This window comes from Dendrobates tinctorius, unplaced genomic scaffold (genome assembly GCF_039654945.1).
Source record: "Dendrobates tinctorius isolate UK_male_01 unplaced genomic scaffold, ASM3965494v1 ptg000062l, whole genome shotgun sequence".
Lineage (NCBI taxonomy): Eukaryota > Metazoa > Chordata > Amphibia > Anura > Dendrobatidae > Dendrobates > Dendrobates tinctorius.
In genome coordinates this window covers 1,091,273-1,109,416 of record NW_027361730.1, presented here as the reverse complement: position 1 = coordinate 1,109,416, position 18,144 = coordinate 1,091,273, and the positions used below count along the sequence as shown (strand labels likewise).

The 18,144-nt window shown below is 49.1% G+C and overlaps 1 protein-coding gene across 4 annotated transcripts in view; it reads left to right on the top strand.

Moving 5' to 3' along the window:
* The window catches only part of STRIP2 (striatin interacting protein 2), a 134,891-nt gene that overhangs the window by 61,949 nt on the left and 54,798 nt on the right, over positions 1–18,144 (top strand). For all 4 annotated transcript variants that reach the window (XM_073579194.1, XM_073579193.1, XM_073579192.1 and 1 more), the window contains exon 13: positions 8,288–8,359. In XM_073579194.1, coding sequence (XP_073435295.1) covers positions 8,288–8,359 — 72 coding nt within the window. The remainder of the gene's footprint in view (positions 1–8,287; positions 8,360–18,144) is intronic.

Genomic DNA, 18,144 nt, shown 5'->3' with positions numbered 1-18,144 from the left:
CTGGTCCAGGTCTTAGAGCGATTACCTCAGCTATCTACAGCCACCTGTGCCCCGACCGCCTCTCAGGGTGAGTCGTCCGCACCTGACCGCGACCTTCAGAGAGACAGACAGGGCAGGACTTCTAGGAAGCGGGCTCTGTCTACTTCGTCCTCTAGCTCGCAGGGCCCTTCTGCTTCCCCCAGAGCATCCTCGGATGACGACCTTCAGTCGGGCGATGACTCTCAATCAGAAGCTAGTTCGGAAGGGAACAGCGTTTCTAAAACACGGGACAGCCTTATTTCAGCTATCTTCCAAACACTAAAGATTAAGCAGGATAAGACTCCACCTCAGGAATGTTCTGTTCTCCTTAAACGAGCAAGACCTCCATCTCGAACCTTTCCCAATCACAAAGATTTCGATACTACCTTATCCAAACACTGGGAGCGCCCTGAGCAACGTTTCTCAGGCCGCAAGTACTTAGACGTACTGTACCCCTTTGACGCAGACCTGCTCACAAAGTGGTCCAAGGCTCCCAAGGTGGATCCTCCAGTTTCCCGGATAGCCTCAAAAACGGTGCTCTCTCTGCCAGATGGGGCATCGCTTAAAGATCCTACTGACAGGCAGATTGAATCTCTGGCTAAGTCTATCTTTGAGGCATCTGGCGCCTCTCTCTGCCCTATTTTCGCATCCGCCTGGGTGGCGAAAGTCATTTCCGCTTGGGCTAAACTTCTTCGCAGGGGCATCTTAGCATCAGCTCCTCAAGATGAGTTGGCAGATCTTGCAGATCAGGTTAACCATGCGGGAAAATACCTTTTGGCCGCCTCCTTGGACGCAGCCGGCTGCGTAGCAAGGGCTAACAGCAACATAGTAGCTGTACGCCGAGTCCTCTGGCTAAAGTCATGGAATGCGGACACTACTTCAAAAAAGTCGCTTACCAATCTGCCATTCCAGGGCTCTAGACTCTTTGGTGCAAAGCTGGATCAGATAATTTCCGATGCCACTGGTGGTAAAAGCACTTCGCTTCCCCAGTCTCGACCAAAACGTTTTTTCAACAGAAAAGGTTGTCGTCCATTCAGGCCCTTTCGTCCCTTCTCTGCCACGGAGAGATCTGCTCAACAAGATCGGCCGCCCTCCACCAGGGAGCGGGATCAGAGGAAACCTTCCTTCAAACCCGCTCCTCGCTGGAGATCTAGAGGACAATATTCCAGATCTTCAGGCGCCAATTCCGGCAGATTTTCTTCTAAGTGACGGGTCACCCCCACCTGGAATTTCTTCCAGGGTGGGAGGCAGACTTTCCTTTTTCGTGGATGCTTGGCTGTCCGTTGTCGACGACGCTTGGGTCAGAGAAATTGTCGCATCCGGATTCAAGATCGAATTTGCTTCTCCCCCAAACAGACGTTTTTTCCGGTCTCTGCCTCTGCGACAGCGGTCCCAGATCCCGGGTTTTCTGCAGGCCATTTCCTCCCTTCTTTCCGCCGGAGTCATTGTTCCCGTTCCCTCAAACGAACGGTTTTCCGGGTTCTACTCCAATCTCTTTGTAGTCCCGAAGAAAGACTCTCTTCGTCCGATTCTGGACCTCAAATTGCTCAATCGCCACATGAAGATTCTTCATTTCAAAATGGAGTCTCTTCGGTCGGTGATTGCTTCCTTGGAACCCGGGGAATTCCTCTGCTCGGTGGACATTCGGGATGCCTATCTGCACATTCCGGTTTGTGTGCAGCATCAGAAGTATCTTCGATTTGCGTTTCAGGGAGACCACTTTCAGTTCACGGCCCTTCCCTTCGGCCTAGCTTCAGCGCCCCGTGTTTTCACGAAGGTGATGGCGACCGTCATGGCCATCCTTCGCTCCAGAGGGATCCTCATCATCCCTTATCTGGACGATCTTTTGATCAAGGGTTCGTCTCGCCAGGACTGTCTCCAGAGTCTGCAGATAACCCTGGACACTCTCGGCCGCCTCGGTTGGCTAGTCAACAAGGAGAAGTCCATTCTGACTCCCACCCAGTGACTGACCTTTCTGGGCATGGAATTCGACACGAATCTAGCCCGTGTTTTTCTTCCAAGGGAAAAATTTGCGACCCTTTCCAAGGTCATCAGAACTCTCAAGAGGCCTACTCCCATTCCCATTCGGTCCTGCATGAAGGTCCTGGGGAAGATGGTGGCTTTCATGGAAGCAGTACCTTTTGCGCAGTTTCATCTTCGCCCCCTCCAGCTGTCTCTGCTTTCAGCCTGGGACAAGACCACGATGTCCTTGGACCGTCCTATTCGGCTCCCTCTCAGAGTGAGGCAATCTCTCACTTGGTGGCTACGGCCGGCGTCAGTTCTCCAAGGGAGGTCCTTCCTTCCGCCTCAGTGGCAAGTCGTCACCACCGATGCGTACATAAACCATCAGGGGGGCACGCGCAGCAAGCAAGTAATGTCAGAAGTGGCCAAGATATTCCGCTGGGCGGAACGTTACGTTCCGGCAATCTCCGCCGTCCATATTCCAGGGGTGGAAAATTGGGCAGCCGATTTTCTGAGTCGCCAGGGCCTAGCGTCCGGCGAATGGTCCCTGCACCCCACAGTCTTCAATCAGATATGCCACCGTTGGGGCACCCCGGATGTCGACCTCATGGCATCTCGGATGAACCACAAGGTGCCGCAGTTCGTAGCCAGGTCCAGGGACCCTCTAGCCGTCGCATGCGACGCGCTGGTGACTCCGTGGTCCCAGTTTCAACTTCCTTATCTGTTCCCGCCTCTGGCCCTAATTCCACGAGTGGTCAAGAAGATAAAATCGGAAGGCGTACCAGTGATTCTAGTCGCTCCAGATTGGCCAAGACGGCCTTGGTACGCGGAACTAGTCAACATGCTCGCGGACGTTCCCTGGAGGCTTCCAGACCGTCCAGACCTTCTCTCGCAAGGCCCCCTTTACTACGAGAATTCTCATTCTCTGAGTTTGACGGCATGGCTGTTGAGACCGCAATATTGAAGGAATCAGGTCTGTCCAGTCAGGTTATTCAAACTATGATCAGAGCCAGGAAACCAGCCTCTTCCCGCATTTACCACAGGTACTGGAAGGCTTTTTTCCGTTGGTGCGATGATAAAAAAGTCTTTCCAATGTCCTTTTCTATCCCATCTATCCTTGGGTTTCTTCAGTCTGGGTTAGAAGCGGGTCTGTCCCTCAGTACGCTCAAGGGCCAGGTTTCCGCTCTCTCTATCCTCTTGCAAAGAGAGCTAGCTTCCCTACCGCAGGTAAAAACCATTCTCCAAGGAGTTTCCCATGTGGCTCCTCCTCATCATTCGCCAATAGATCCGTGGGATCTCAACCTCGTTCTTAGCGCTCTCCAGAAGACGCCGTTCGAGCCTCTTCAGGACATTCCTTTGTCTCTTCTCTCGTGGAAGGTCACCTTTTTGATTGCCATTTCATCCATCAGAAGAGTTTCTGAATTGGCGGCCTTGTCATGTCGTTCCCCTTACCTGATTCTCCATCAGGACAAAGCCGTCCTCAGGCCCGTTCCTTCTTTTCTTCCAAAGGTGGTTTCCTCTTTCCATATCAATGAGGATATCGTTCTTCCTTCTTTTTGTCCGGCTCCCTCTTATCCGCTTGAGAAGTCTTTCCACAAACTGGACGTAGTTAGAGCCCTGCGTGTCTATCTCGCCAGGACTTCTTCCTTTCGTCTGTCCGATTCTTTGCTGGTCATCTCTGAAGGTCGCCAGAAGGGCCTTCCGGCTTCCAAATCCACGATCGCTCGCTGGATTCGTTCTACCATTCTGGAAGCGTATCGTCTTCAGGAAAAACGACCCCCTCCGGGAGTAAGAGCTCATTCCACCCGGGCTGTGGCGGCTTCGTGGGCTGTTCATCACCAGGCTTCGGCCATGCAAATTTGCAAGGCCGCGACCTGGTCGTCTTTGCATACCTTTACGAGGTTCTACAGGGTTCATACCCAGGCCTCGTCTGATGCTGTTGTTGGTAGGAAGGTTCTGCAGGCGGCGGTGGCTCACCTGCCGACTTAAGCCCTTCCGTTACTTTTGTTCCTTATTGCTGTTCCCACCCTTGGGACTGCTTTGGAACGTCCCATGGTAATCTGTGTCCCCCAATAAGGCGATAAAGAAAGATGGATTTTTGGTTCTTACCGTAAAATCTCTTTCTTGAAGCCTTCATTGGGGGACACAGCACCCTCCCTGTTTAAGTTGTACCGTGTTGGGTCTTAGAGTCCCTTGTTGGGTTGGTACATATGTTTAGAGTTTTCTCGTTGCTTCTCCTACTGCTTTTTCACCAACTGAGGTGCTTGGTGCCTGTCGGTGGGTGTATACTGCCGGGGAGGAGCTAATTTTCTTGTTTTGCATAGTGTCAGCCTCCTAGCAGCAGCAGCATACACCCCATGGTAATCTGTGTCCCCCAATGAAGGCTCCAAGAAAGAGATTTTACGGTAAGAACCAAAAATCCATCTTTTTAACCTCCGAATTATAAAGCAAAAATAACAAATTACTCACTTGTAGATAAATGGAAAAATCACGTGGTAATAGGTATATAGCAGTGTCCTGAGGCTATCACTTTGGCTTTGCCTTTTTAGAACTGCTGGTAGAAATAAGTAACAGAATTTAATGACAGGTACACCCCTTAATGGGTTAAAGAAGCAATCAGCTGAACTGAACTTACTCACACTGATGTATCGGAACGAAATGAGCAGCATACTGTGAATAAACCGTTGCTTAGATGTTGTTAGTAGAATGATGTATCCTGATTAGCATATGGATAGTAAGATAATGATTGAAAAACAAATAATAAAAATTAATAAATAATAAAAAAATTAATAAAAAATGTATATATACCACAGAGGACGGTCAATAGGTAAGTCAAAAATGGGGACCAGGTGCTAACCTTGCTGGATACTAAATGCCCTCAGTATGGTTAAAAAACCTAGTTCTGTGTAGATACACATGGAGGCACAGATCCTGCAAAGTAGATAAACATCAGTGACAACTTGTGCCCGCTATCAAGGTGCTGGAGTGTGAGGCACTTACTTTGACAGGTCAACCCTGATGAAGAGAGCAGCTGTCTCTTGAAACGCGTCGGTTTTGTGCCACTTGCGAGCCACCGTCCGTCCCCTAGTGTGACGTCACGCTAACCCCGCCCCCACCACACGCCGATCTCTGCGTTGCTCACGGCCGGAGAGCGCGAGACAGCGGCAGCATTCACTGCTCCACGGATCAGCAGTTTCAGCTGTAACCCCCACGCTAAGCGCGCGAGCCTGCTTCACCGGTCACTGGCCTGTCAAAGTAAGTGCCTCACACTCCAGCACCTTGATAGCGGGCACAAGCTGTCACTGATGTTTATCTACTTTGCAGGATCTGTGCCTCCATGTGTATCTACACAGGACTAGGTTTTTTAACCATACTGAGGGCATTTAGTATCCAGCAAGGTTAGCACCTGGTCCCCATTTTTGACTTACCTATTGACCGTCCTCTGTGGTATATATACATTTTTTATTAATTTTTTTATTATTTTATTTTTATTATTTGTTTTTCAATCATTATCTTACTATCCATATGCTAATCAGGATACATCATTCCACTAACAACATCTAAGCCAGTGATTTTCAACCTTTTTTGAGCCGCGGCACACTTTTTATACGTAAAAAATCCCGGGGCACACCACCAACCAAAATGGCACAAAATGACACTAAAACAGTACATATTATACATATAGTTAATAATATAGATTCTAAATGTATTTTTACTCACTCAGTGTGAGGTCCTTTCAATAAATTATTTATTTTAAAAAAGTTAAATAAAAAAGGATAACCCCCTCATGTATACAATCCCATGTAACCTCATACATACAGTCCCATGTATTCCCATATATATATACAGTCCCATGTAAAGTCATACATACAGTCCCACGTATATGAGCCACATAATTATCAGCATATACCATATATATATATATATATATATATATATATATATATATATATATATATATATATATATATATATATAGTATATGAGCTGGCGCTTGTACTCCAGCCTCATGGCCATAGTATTTCTCATTGTACCCCTTTATATTGCAGTATATGAGCCACATAATTATCCCTTTCTTTTAGTAATATGCCCCATCATTATCCCCTTCTTTTAGTAATATGCCCCATCATTATCACCTTCTTGTAGTAATATGCCCCATCATAATCCCCTTCATGTAGAAATTGCCCATTCCACTACCTCCATCATTTCCTTCTCCCCACCACCCCATTATTGCCCTTTCGACAACCCCATCATTGCCCTCTCCCCACCACCGCTTTCTTATCACCCCCATCACCGCCTTCTCCATTGCCCTCTCCCCACCACCGCCTTCTCCATTGCCCTCTCCCCATCACCGCCTTCTCCATGACTCCCATCATTGCTTCTCATCACATCCATCAACTCACCTACACACGCACACAAACACACACCTCTCACCTAGACACACACACACACACACGCACACACTCCTCACCGGCAGCTTCCTCTCACTGGCACAGCAGCCGCGGGGCTGAATGATGATGTCATCCAGCCGCGCCGCTGACTGCTGTGTCAGGGAGGAAGCGACACAGGAACACGGGACTGCTGCCTCTCCGACCCACCGCCCTGCTTGCCTCCACATGGCTAATTTGCATCGCATGTAAATTAGCCATGCGGACACGCGGCACACCCGACCATGTGTCGCGGCACACTAGTGTGCCGCGGAACACTGGTTGAAAACCACTGATCTAAGCAACAGTTTATTCACAGTATGCTGCTCATTTGGTTCTGATACATCAGTGTGAGTAAGTTCAGTTCAGCTGATTGCTTCTTTAACCCATTAAGGGGTGTACCTGTCATTAAATTCTGTTACTTATTTCTACCAGCAGTTCTAAAAAGGCAAAGCCAAAGTGGATAGCCTCAGGACACTGCTATATACCTATTACCACGTGATTTTTCCATTTATCTACAAGTGAGTAATTTGTTATTTTTGCTTTATAATTCCCAGTATAGCGCGGTGTATTCTCTTTTCTATCAGCTTTTGCTTTTTTAAACAGGCACCAGCACAGAGCCTGTTGTTCACCAGCTGCATCTGGGAATATTGGACCTTCCCTCTCTGTTCACGTGGATTAGCGCCAGTGTGATATTCTATTATTCATTTATTATTTTTAACTTCCATTTTACTTATGATAATTAGGCATTTGACTAGTCATGGGGGATTAGTTTCCTGAGGGCAGTCGGCCCTGTTTGCTTGTTGTGACACCAGTGTGGGACTGATAACATGATTTGCAAGAGTCGGTGTCATCGACAGCTCTCTGCATACGTTGCTGCATGTTCAGTGAGGTTTTTAATGATTTTCTGAGAAATGTTCTGCCTCTTGAACAAGCAAATTATCAACATCCGCTGCTGGCAGCTGCCTTAGCAGTTGCCGACTAACGACATCCCTGAGATGCTGCAGGCCATGGTAGCACATTTAGGGCATGCAGGCTTCTCACCGTAGCACAAGTAACATGTGACCTGGCATTATTGTGTTGAAAAAAGTTTGCTTGGACACTTTTAGAAAAATGGCCGTACCGCTAGTTCCACGAATCAATTTAACCGTTGGTGTAACTGGAATGAAGACTAGAGGAGTTTAGCTACTGTACACTATTCAACACCACACCATAATCCTGGGAGCAGAGCTGGTGTCACATTCCCTCTTGAAGGCCTCTTCATAGTATTACCCTACATGGTATGACCCATCTTTGGATATCAATGCATCCAAAAACAAAATCAGGATTCATAGCGGAGTAGGATATACTTCCATTCCGACCCCATTCCTCTATTCCAGCCTCTGGTCTCCATACGGAGACCACGTGAGCAACACCACGAAGAGGCCTTCAGGAGGGAACATAACCCCAGGAGTAGGATCAGCGTTATCATGTGAGGTGGCATAATGTACAGTAGCTGGACCCTTCTAGTCTTCATTCCAGGTACAGTAACAGCTCGCTGTTAAAATATCAAGGTTGAGGACTTTTTTTTTTTTTTGGTAAACTAGAATTGACCGTTTTATCAATAAATGCATTACCATGGTATTTTTTAAGACTTTATAAGTAAATGCTAGAATCAGAAGTCTAGAAGAATAAATGCTAGAATTGGGTCACAAGTATAACTGTATCTGTAATCAGAAGTCAAAACTACCTCTAAAAAGAGCTGAGTATGCGAGATACATTTCCCTATTCAATGTAGGTCAGCGATTTATTAATAGCAACGTGGCAAACCATAATCGGAGTTCTTTTCCGTTTTAGATTTCTGCTTTTAATTGTGAAAATGTTCATGTTTATTTGTGCAGCATAAATATGTCTCAGTCGCTGATATCCAGATAAAAAAGGAAGAGGAAATGGAGAAGTGTCCCTTGTCTCTGGTAAGAGCAGTGTACAGATCGCCATGGACAAGATGTACTTTGTCCTTTGTGGTGTTCGGTTATGTATAAATTCTATCCATCGTTTTTCTATGACCTTACTCATCAGGGTCATTACAATTAAGAGAGTAAGGGCAGAGACACACTGGCGTATTTTTCATCCGAGAATCGCATGGTAAAACTCGCACTGGCTGTCTGCTCTCCTGACCTGAGCTTGACTGCTGCATAGTAATCCATCACGCTGTCATGCTCAGGTCAGGAGAGGTGCCCGCCTCTCCGCGCACGAGAAATACGCCAGTGTGACTCCAGCCTAATTGTGCAATCGCCATCCTTGTTCCACCTACCACAATCAACGCCAAAACGATTTTCAAACTGAGATAATCCTTTAACTCAGGACAGAGTTTTGTTTTTTTTTCTCTTTTTTTTATTTTGTGTTTTTATTCTCTCCCATTCTACCAAGAGCCATAGCTTTTTTTCATTTTTCTGTTGACATAGCCATATGAAGGCTTGCTTCCTTTATTTTCAAAGTGTTATAGTTTTGAATGGCGCCAATCGTTTTACCATATATTGGAATTATCTCACATTTTTTCAAGTGCGGTGAAATGGTGAAGAAAATAAAAAATGATATTCCACCATTGTTCTATTTTTTTTTTTTTGCATCTTTCATTGTGTTGTAAAAATGAAACGCCAGTATAATTCTAGTGATGTCAAGCTTATGTTTTTTTTTTCCTGTATTCTAGTAGTTAAAAAAATAAATATTAATACTTTGTTAAAAAAAGGTTTGTGTTGCCATATTTTCGGACCTGTAAATTTTACATTTTTCTGTCAATGGACCTGTGTGAGGGCTTGTTTTTTGCCCTCTGAGCTCTACATTTTTCTTGTATTATTTTAAGGTACTGTATATACAAAGTATGAAGTGATGTTCTAGATCACTTTTTGTTGCAAATCTTTGGTGAGGTACAGTAACTGAAAAACAGAAATTCTGGCGTTATTTTTCTTTTTCTTTTCAGCATTTAATATATAGTTTAATGTTACATTTTGATAGACTTTTACAGACACGACAATACCAAATTTTTATTTTTTTTTAACTGGGGGGAAAAAAAGGATGATTTCACCTTTTATTGACAGCCAATATGTCTTTTTACTGACGTGAGATGTAAGAGCATATCATCCCCGTACAGGTGACAATCCAGCAGCTGTCGGCTGTACACTATAACTATACTATACTATATGTACAACTTGCTGCATCAGCCACGGTCAGCGTTGGCACCGTCCATATCTGATAACCCCCTAGATGCTGCTGTAAGTAGTGACTACATCAAATAAATGGTTAACAGAGTGTGGGGGATTTTTCTTTATCGCCTTATTGGGGGACACAGAATACCATGGGTGTATGCTGCTGCTGCTAGGAGGCTGACACTATGCAAAAACAATAAAATTAGCTCCTCCCCGGCAGTATACACCCACCGACAGGCACCAAGCACCTCAGTTTGTGCTTAGTGTCTGTAGGAGGCGGACCGGGATCTCCCCAGATCCGCTTTTTTCTTTTCAGGTTTAGTCTGAACTTTTTAATTTTTCCCTCTTTTGTCTTTTAGGTTATTTTCCATCGGGAAACAGGGTGTAGTTGTCACCCTGATTTCCCATATCATGCGGCTGAGCGAGCAGTGTGGTGTCATCCACATCGCAACTCTCAGTACCGCAGGCAGGACTTTTCCCTTTCGCCTTCCGGTGATAAGGGTTGTGGACAGGTGGCTAGTCCTTGCCGAATCCCCCTCCTCACCCCTCTCTCGGGACAGGGCTGAGAGGAAGACGGCGATCGCAGGTATTTCAAGCCGTCTTCTGCAGGATGCGGGTACAGAGGACTCCCTTCCCCCCAGCGGCCTGCCGTTTCCCCGTGGGCCCCTGTGGTCATCCTCTTCAGGGACGTCAGGTAAGTGCCTGTACGTTCCCTCCGGCCCCCGCATAAGCTCCAGTGCATGGGAGAAGTTGGATCTTGGGATTACAGGTCCACTGTTTTTGAATCTCCCGCCCTTTTTGCCTGCCGCGCGCTCTCACAATGGAACTATCCCTTCCCCTCTTAGTCAGGGAGACGCTGCGGATTCCTTCACTCACCGCAGCAGCGTCGCAAGCAGGGGACCGCTTCATATTTCATCCTGAGCGCGGTATGTCGGGGTGGGCAAGGGGTTGCAGCGCCGGCGCGGGCGCCGTCACTTTCACTTTCACTTTCCCCTCAGCCAGGGGAATTTCTCTGCTCCCTCCTCCATTCTTGAGCGCGCTCTTTCAGCGCGCCTTTTCTAGCCCATCACAGGGCTTCTTTCTCTTTGGAATGCCAGCCTCCCCTCTCTGTCATGCCCCCTCCGTCGCTGGTAGCCAATCACGGCGCAGCCGCTAAGCTCCGCCCCCCATCTTCCAGCACAAGGATTTCCTGGTTGTCTCACTCCTTCCTGCGCTGTTTGGGGGACACTTCAGCGTTTTCTGCTGCTCACAGAATCTCGGTAGGCTCTGCTCTGAGGCAAAGATTAGCTCCCCTCAGCAGTTATTCCATAAATCCTGCGGCCATTCAGTGCAGTCTACTTATGCCCAACCCTTCAGGGGATCTCTGCTTCAGGCCCACCGCTATCTATTACGCCTGTGCGCGCTGTAAAAAGAAGTGGGCATCAGGTCAGTCGTCTCCATTCTGCCCCCCCTGCAGTCCTTCCAATATGTCAGCATCTCAGGAGCGCACAGAGTCCCGGGCGGAGGGCGCTCTTCCCTCCTCTCTCTCCCCGGAGTGGGCCGTTACAATGTCACAGTCTGTGTCTGACTTGACAAAAGTATCACAGTCGCTGGTCCAGGTTTTAGAACGATTACCTCAGCTATCCTCAGCCACCTCTGCCCCGACCACCTCTCGGGGTGAGTCGTCCGCACCTGACCGCGACCTTCAGAGAGACAGACGGGGAAGGTCTTCTAGGAAGCGGGCTCGGTCCTCTTCGTCCTCGAGCTCGCAGGGCCCTTCTGCTCCCAGGCCTCCTTCTCCTTCCTCAGATGACAGCCTTCAGTCAGGCGATGATTCTCATTCGGAAGCTAGCTCTGAGGGGAACAGCGTTTCTAAAACGCGGGACATGGTCGATAGTTTGCTTGCAGCTATCTTCCAAACACTAAAACTTAAACAGGATGAGGCTCCAGCTCAGGAAGGCTCGGTTGTCCTTAGACGAGCCAGACCTCCGTCCCGAACCTTTCCCAATCACAACGATTTTAATACTACCTTAGCCAAACACTGGGAGCGCCCTGAACAACGTTTCTCAGGCCGCAAGTATTTGGACGTTCTGTACCCCTTTGACGCAGAACTGCTCTCAAAGTGGTCCAAGGCTCCAGAGGTAGATCCTCCAGTATCCCGGATAGCCTCTAAAACGGTTCTCTCTCTTCCAGACGGGGCGTCGCTCAAAGATCCTTCTGACAGGCAGATTGAATCTCTGGCTAAATCTATCTTTGAGGCATCTGGCACCTCTCTCTGCCCTATTTTCGCATCCGCCTGGGTGGCGAAGGTCATTTCCGCTTGGGCAAAAATTCTTCGCAGAGGCATCTTAGCGTCAGCTCCTCAAGACGAATTGGCAGATCTTGCAGATCAGATTAACCAGGCGGGAAAATACCTTTTGGCCGCCTCCTTGGACGCGGCCGGCTGCGTAGCAAGGGCTAACAGCAACATAGTAGCTGTACGCCGAGTCCTTTGGCTAAAGTCATGGAATGCGGACACTACTTCGAAAAAGTCGCTTACCAATCTGCCATTCCATGGCTCTAGGCTCTTTGGAGCAAAGCTGGATCAGATAATTTCCGATGCCACTGGAGGCAAAAGTACTTCGCTTCCCCAGTCTCGACCAAAACGCCCCTTCAACAGAAGGGGGTTTCGACCATTCAGGCCTTTTCGTCCCTTCTCTGCCACGGAGAGGGCCACTCAACAGGATCGGCCGCCTGCCACCAGGGAGCGGGATCAGAGGAAACCTTCCTACAAACCCGCTCCTCGCTGGAGATCTAGAGGACAATATTCCAGATCTGCAGGAGCCAATTCCGGCAGATTTTCGTCTAAGTGACGGGTCACCCCCACCTGGAATTCCTTCCAGGGTGGGCGGCAGACTTTCCTTTTTCGCGGATGCTTGGCTGTCCGTTGTAGACGACGCTTGGGTCAGAGAACTCGTCGCATCCGGTTACAAAATCGAATTTGCTTCACTCCCGAACAGACGGTTTTTCCGGTCTCGGCCTCCGCGACAGCGGGCCCAGATTCCGGGTTTTCTGCAGGCCATTTCCTCCCTTCTTTCCGCCGGAGTCATTGTTCCCGTTCCCTCAGACGAACGGTTTTCCGGGTTCTACTCCAATCTCTTTGTAGTCCCGAAGAAAGACGGCTCTCTTCGTCCTATTCTGGACCTCAAATTGCTCAATCGCCACGTGAAGATTCTCCATTTCAGGATGGAGTCTCTTCGGTCGGTGATTGCTTCCATGGAGCCCGGGGAATTTCTCTGCTCGGTGGACATTCGGGATGCCTATCTCCACATTCCAATATGTGTGCAACATCAGAAGTATCTTCGATTTGCGTTTCAGGGAGACCACTTTCAGTTCACAGCTCTTCCTTTCGGCCTGGCTTCAGCGCCCCGGGTTTTCACGAAGGTGATGGCGACTGTGATGGCCATCCTTCGCTCCAGAGGGATCCTCATCATCCCTTATCTGGACGATCTTTTGATCAAGGGTTCGTCTCGCCAGGACTGTCTCCGGAGCCTTCAGATAACCCTGGACACTCTCAGCCGCCTAGGTTGGCTAGTCAACAAGGAGAAGTCCATTCTGGTCCCCACCCAGCGTCTGACCTTTCTGGGTATGGAATTCGACACGGAGCTAGCCCGTGTTTTTCTTCCAAAGGAAAAGTTTGCAACTCTGTCCAAGTGCATCAAATCTCTCAAGAGGCCTGTTCCCATTCCCATTCGGTTCGGCATGAAGGTCCTGGGGAAGATGGTGGCCTCCATGGAGGCAGTGCCCTTTGCGCAGTACCACCTTCGCCCTCTCCAGCTGTCTCTGCTTTCAGCCTGGGACAAGACCACGATGTCCTTGGACCGTCCTATTCGGCTTCCTCTCAGAGTGAGGCAGTCTCTCACTTGGTGGCTACGGCCAGCGTCAGTTCTCCAAGGGAGGTCCTTCCTTCCTCCTCAGTGGCAAATCATCACCACCGATGCAAGCCTTCTAGGATGGGGAGCCGTGTTCCATCAGAAAGCGGCCCAAGGATGCTGGAAGCCACAGGAGTCTCTCCTTCCAATCAATCTTTTGGAGATCAGGGCGATTTTCCTTGCCCTTCTTCACTGGCAGCCCCTCCTTTCCGGCAAGCCGGTCCGCATTCAGTCGGACAACGCCACGGCCGTGGCGTACATAAACCATCAGGGGGGTACGCGCAGCAAACAGGTAATGTCAGAAGTGGCCAAGATATTCCGCTGGGCAGAACGTTACGTTCCGACAATCTCTGCCGTCCATATTCCAGGGGTGGAAAATTGGGCAGCCGACTTTCTGAGTCGCCAGGGCCTAGCGTCCGGCGAATGGTCCCTGCACCCCGCGGTTTTCTCTCAGATATGCGACCGTTGGGGCACCCCGGATGTCGATCTCATGGCATCTCGGATGAACCACAAGGTACCGCAGTTCGTAGCCAGGTCCAGGGACCCTCTAGCCGTCGCATGCGACGCACTGGTGACTCCGTGGTCCCAGTTTCAACTTCCGTATTTGTTCCCGCCTCTGGCATTGATCCCTCGGGTGGTAAAAAAGATAAAATCAGAAGGCGTACCAGTGATTCTAGTTGCTCCAGATTGGCCAAGACGGCCTTGGTACGCGGAGCTGGTCAACATGCTCGCGGACGTTCCCTGGAGGCTTCCGGACCGTCCAGACCTTCTCTCGCAAGGCCCCCTTTACCACGAGAATTCTCAGTCTCTGAGTTTGACGGCATGGCCATTGAGACCGCAATTCTAAAGGAATCAGGTCTGTCCAGTCAGGTTATTCAAACTATGATCAGAGCCAGGAAACCAGCCTCTTCCCGCATTTACTATAGGTACTGGAAGGCTTTTTTCCGTTGGTGCGATGATAGCAAAGTCTTCCCAATGTCGTTTTCTATCCCGTCTATCCTAGGGTTTCTTCAGTCTGGGTTAGACGCGGGTCTGTCCCTCAGTACGCTCAAGGGCCAGGTTTCCGCTCTCTCCATCCTCTTCCAAAGAGAGCTAGCTTCTCTACCACAGGTCAAGACTTTTCTACAAGGGGTTTCCCACGTGGCTCCCCCTCATCATTCGCCAATAGACCCGTGGGATCTCAACCTCGTTCTTAGCGCGCTCCAGAAGGCGCCGTTCGAGCCTCTCCAGGACATTCCTTTGTCCCTTCTCTCTTGGAAGGTCACCTTTTTGATCGCCATTTCCTCCATCAGAAGAGTTTCTGAATTGGCGGCCTTGTCATGTCGTTCCCCTTACCTCATTCTCCATCAGGACAAAGCCGTCCTCAGGCCCGTTCCTTCTTTTCTTCCAAAGGTGGTTTCCGCTTTCCATATCAATGAGGATATCGTCCTTCCTTCTTTTTGTCCGGCTCCATCTCATCCTCTTGAGAAGTCTCTCCACAAACTGGACGTAGTTAGAGCCCTGCGTGTCTATCTTGCCAGGACCTCTTCCTTCCGTCTGTCCGATTCCTTGCTAATCATCTCTGAAGGTCGCCAGAAGGGCCTTCCGGCTTCCAAATCCACGATCGCTCGCTGGATTCGTTCTACCATTCTGGAAGCGTATCGTCTTCAGGAAAAGCGGCCCCCTCCGGGAGTAAGAGCTCATTCCACCCGGGCTGTGGCGGCTTCGTGGGCTGCTCGTCACCAGGCCTCGGCCATGCAAATTTGCAAGGCTGCAACCTGGTCATCCTTGCACACCTTCACGAGGTTCTACAGGGTTCATACCCAGGCCTCGTCTGATGCTGTGGTTGGTAGGAAGGTTCTGCAGGCGGCGGTGGCTCACCGGCCGACCTGAGCCTTTCGGTTACTTTCGTTCCTTTTTGCTGTTCCCACCCTTGGGACTGCTTTGGGACGTCCCATGGTATTCTGTGTCCCCCAATAAGGCGATAAAGAAAGATGGATTTTTGGTTCTTACCGTAAAATCTCTTTCTTGGAGCCTTCATTGGGGGACACAGCACCCTCCCTTTTTCAGTTGTACCGTGTTGGGTCTTAGAGTCCCCTGTTGGGTTGGTACATATGGTTCGAGTTTTTTCTCGTTGCTTCTCCTACTGCTTTTTCACCAACTGAGGTGCTTGGTGCCTGTCGGTGGGTGTATACTGCCGGGGAGGAGCTAATTTTATTGTTTTTGCATAGTGTCAGCCTCCTAGCAGCAGCAGCATACACCCATGGTATTCTGTGTCCCCCAATGAAGGCTCCAAGAAAGAGATTTTACGGTAAGAACCAAAAATCCATCTTTTATCCCCATCGGCGCCCTGATATCTTGATCGTGTGGTCCTGGTGTTATGGCAATTCTCAGCCAAATAGCGGCCTTAGAGTGTGCCGGCTGTAGTAACCTGTTCAGAAGTTAGCGACATTTAGGTGGTAAAAATACACTTTTTTTCATTCCTGTCATGCCACTTTGTATTAATTCTTGAAAAGCACCTGAAGGGTTAATAAATTACCTAATGCAGTTTTCTGTATGTCAGAGGGTGCAGTTTTTAAAATGGTATCACTTTTGGAGGTTTTCTGATATATAGGACCCCCAAAGTCACTTCAAACCTGGATAAGTCCCTAAAAAATAATTTTTTTTTTAAATTTCCTTGAAAAAATGAAAAATTACTGCTACATTTTTAAACCTCCTAAAAGGCTAACAAAATAAAAAAGAACATTTTCCCTTTACCCATAACAGCACACCTGAGAGATGGATCCACCCCGCCAGGACAGGAACCTGCTGAAATATAAGGGGCGGCACCTCTCCCCCGCTTCAGTTGGGTTCCTGTCCTGGAAGGGAATCCCAGACTGATGGCGGCGGTGCCTGTCATGGAAGGAAAAGGACCCAGGCCCGTCCCGGCGCAGGAAGAACAGGTCATCTTACCTGTAGCGCCGGCCGTCAGGTGCCTGGTAGTACAGTCCCCTGGGTCTCCTTGGGACTCCGGGTTCGTGCGTGCGCGGCTGGCGGCCTCTAAACTCCGGGGCGCTCCACCGCGCCTCCCTCGCGCGTGCCCCCGGGCTGTCTCCCTCTGAACGCATAGCGTGGGAGAGCCGGGGGTGTCTTCCGACCGCTGACGTCAGTGGCGCAGAGCATCCTGGGAGCGCGCCGCCTGACGTCAGCAGAGCGACAGCAATATGGCGCCGCGTGTGACGCCGGCCGCATAGAACTGCAGCGCGAGGCCGGCGGTCGCAGGGGGGAGGGGGAAGACGCTCACCAGGACCGGAGATATTTAAAGGAGAAAGACATCAGCACGGCCGGGTAGCCATGGGGTCAGAGCAGGAAAGGTTGTCGTCTCTGCCTCCGTCACAACCCTCAGCGCACAAGCATGGCAGCCGTTCAAGCGACAAAAGCAGCAGTCGCCCCAGCCGCAGGTCAGCGGACTCCTCGATGCCCAGAGAGCGCAGGTCACGTGCTCCTCCACAGCCTCCGAGTCCGGTACCCTTGATTATGGGTGGTGAGTGATCTTCGTGAATGTTAGTAAGGGTTTAATGGGGTTCTTCTTTGTGTGTTAAATCCCTTAGGAAAAACCCAAAAAAGCAGGAAGCAAGAGGAACAATAGAGATTGTGCCATATGTAGAAGCCCCCTAGCAAGAGACTGGCAGAAAGACCTTTGCGCCAGCTGCATCCAGCGAACCATGGCGGAGGAAGCGCCTAACTTTGCAACCAATCTTAGATCGGTTATCAGGTCAGAGGTGGAAGGTTCGCTTAAAGCATTGTTAAAAAAAAGGGAAAAAGAGTAGGAAAGATCACCCTAGTTCTTTCTCAGACTCTTCCTCGGCCTTATCTCAGGCCGAACACCCATCCTCCTCCTCCTCAGACAGTGACACGGGTGGCAAACCGTGTTTTCCAATAGAGGATACGGATGCCCTCCTTAAGGCCATCAGAGTAACAATGTGTCTTCAGGAGGAAAAGACAGCTAAGTCCCTAGAGGATGTCATGTTTGGGGGACTACAGGAAAGAAAGAAACAGACCTTTCCAGTCAATGAGAAAATCCAAGCACTCATTGAGAGAGCATGGAGGAAGCCTGAGAATTCAGGAGCCCTTCCTTCCTCCTCTAAAATGAGGTACCCCTTTGAACATAAGGACACAGAAATATGGGACAAAGTCCCAAAAATTGATGTGGCGGTGTCCAGGTCATCCAAAAAATCGGCCCTACCCCTGGAGGATTCAGGGGTGCTTAGGGACCCGCTAGATAAAAAAAAGCGGATTCCTATTTAAGATATACATGGGAAGCAGCAGCAGGAGGTCTAAAGCCGGCAATAGCTGGCACCTGCACGGCACGTTCCTTAATGGTTTGGCTGCAGCAGCTGGAAGAGAGACTGGCTTCAAAAGTCTCAAGAGAAAAGATACTGGCAGACATGTACAGTTGTGGCCAAAAGTATTGAAACCCCTGCAATTTTGTCAGATAGTACTCAGTTTCTTCCTGAAAATGATTGCAATCACAAATTCTTTGGTATTATTATCTTCATTTAATTTGTCTTAAATGAAAAACACAAAAGAGAATGAAGCAAAAAGCAAAACATTGATCATTTCACACAAAACTCCAAAAATGGGCCAGACAAAAGTATTGGCACCCTCAGCCTAATACTTGGATGCACAACCTTTAGCCAAAAT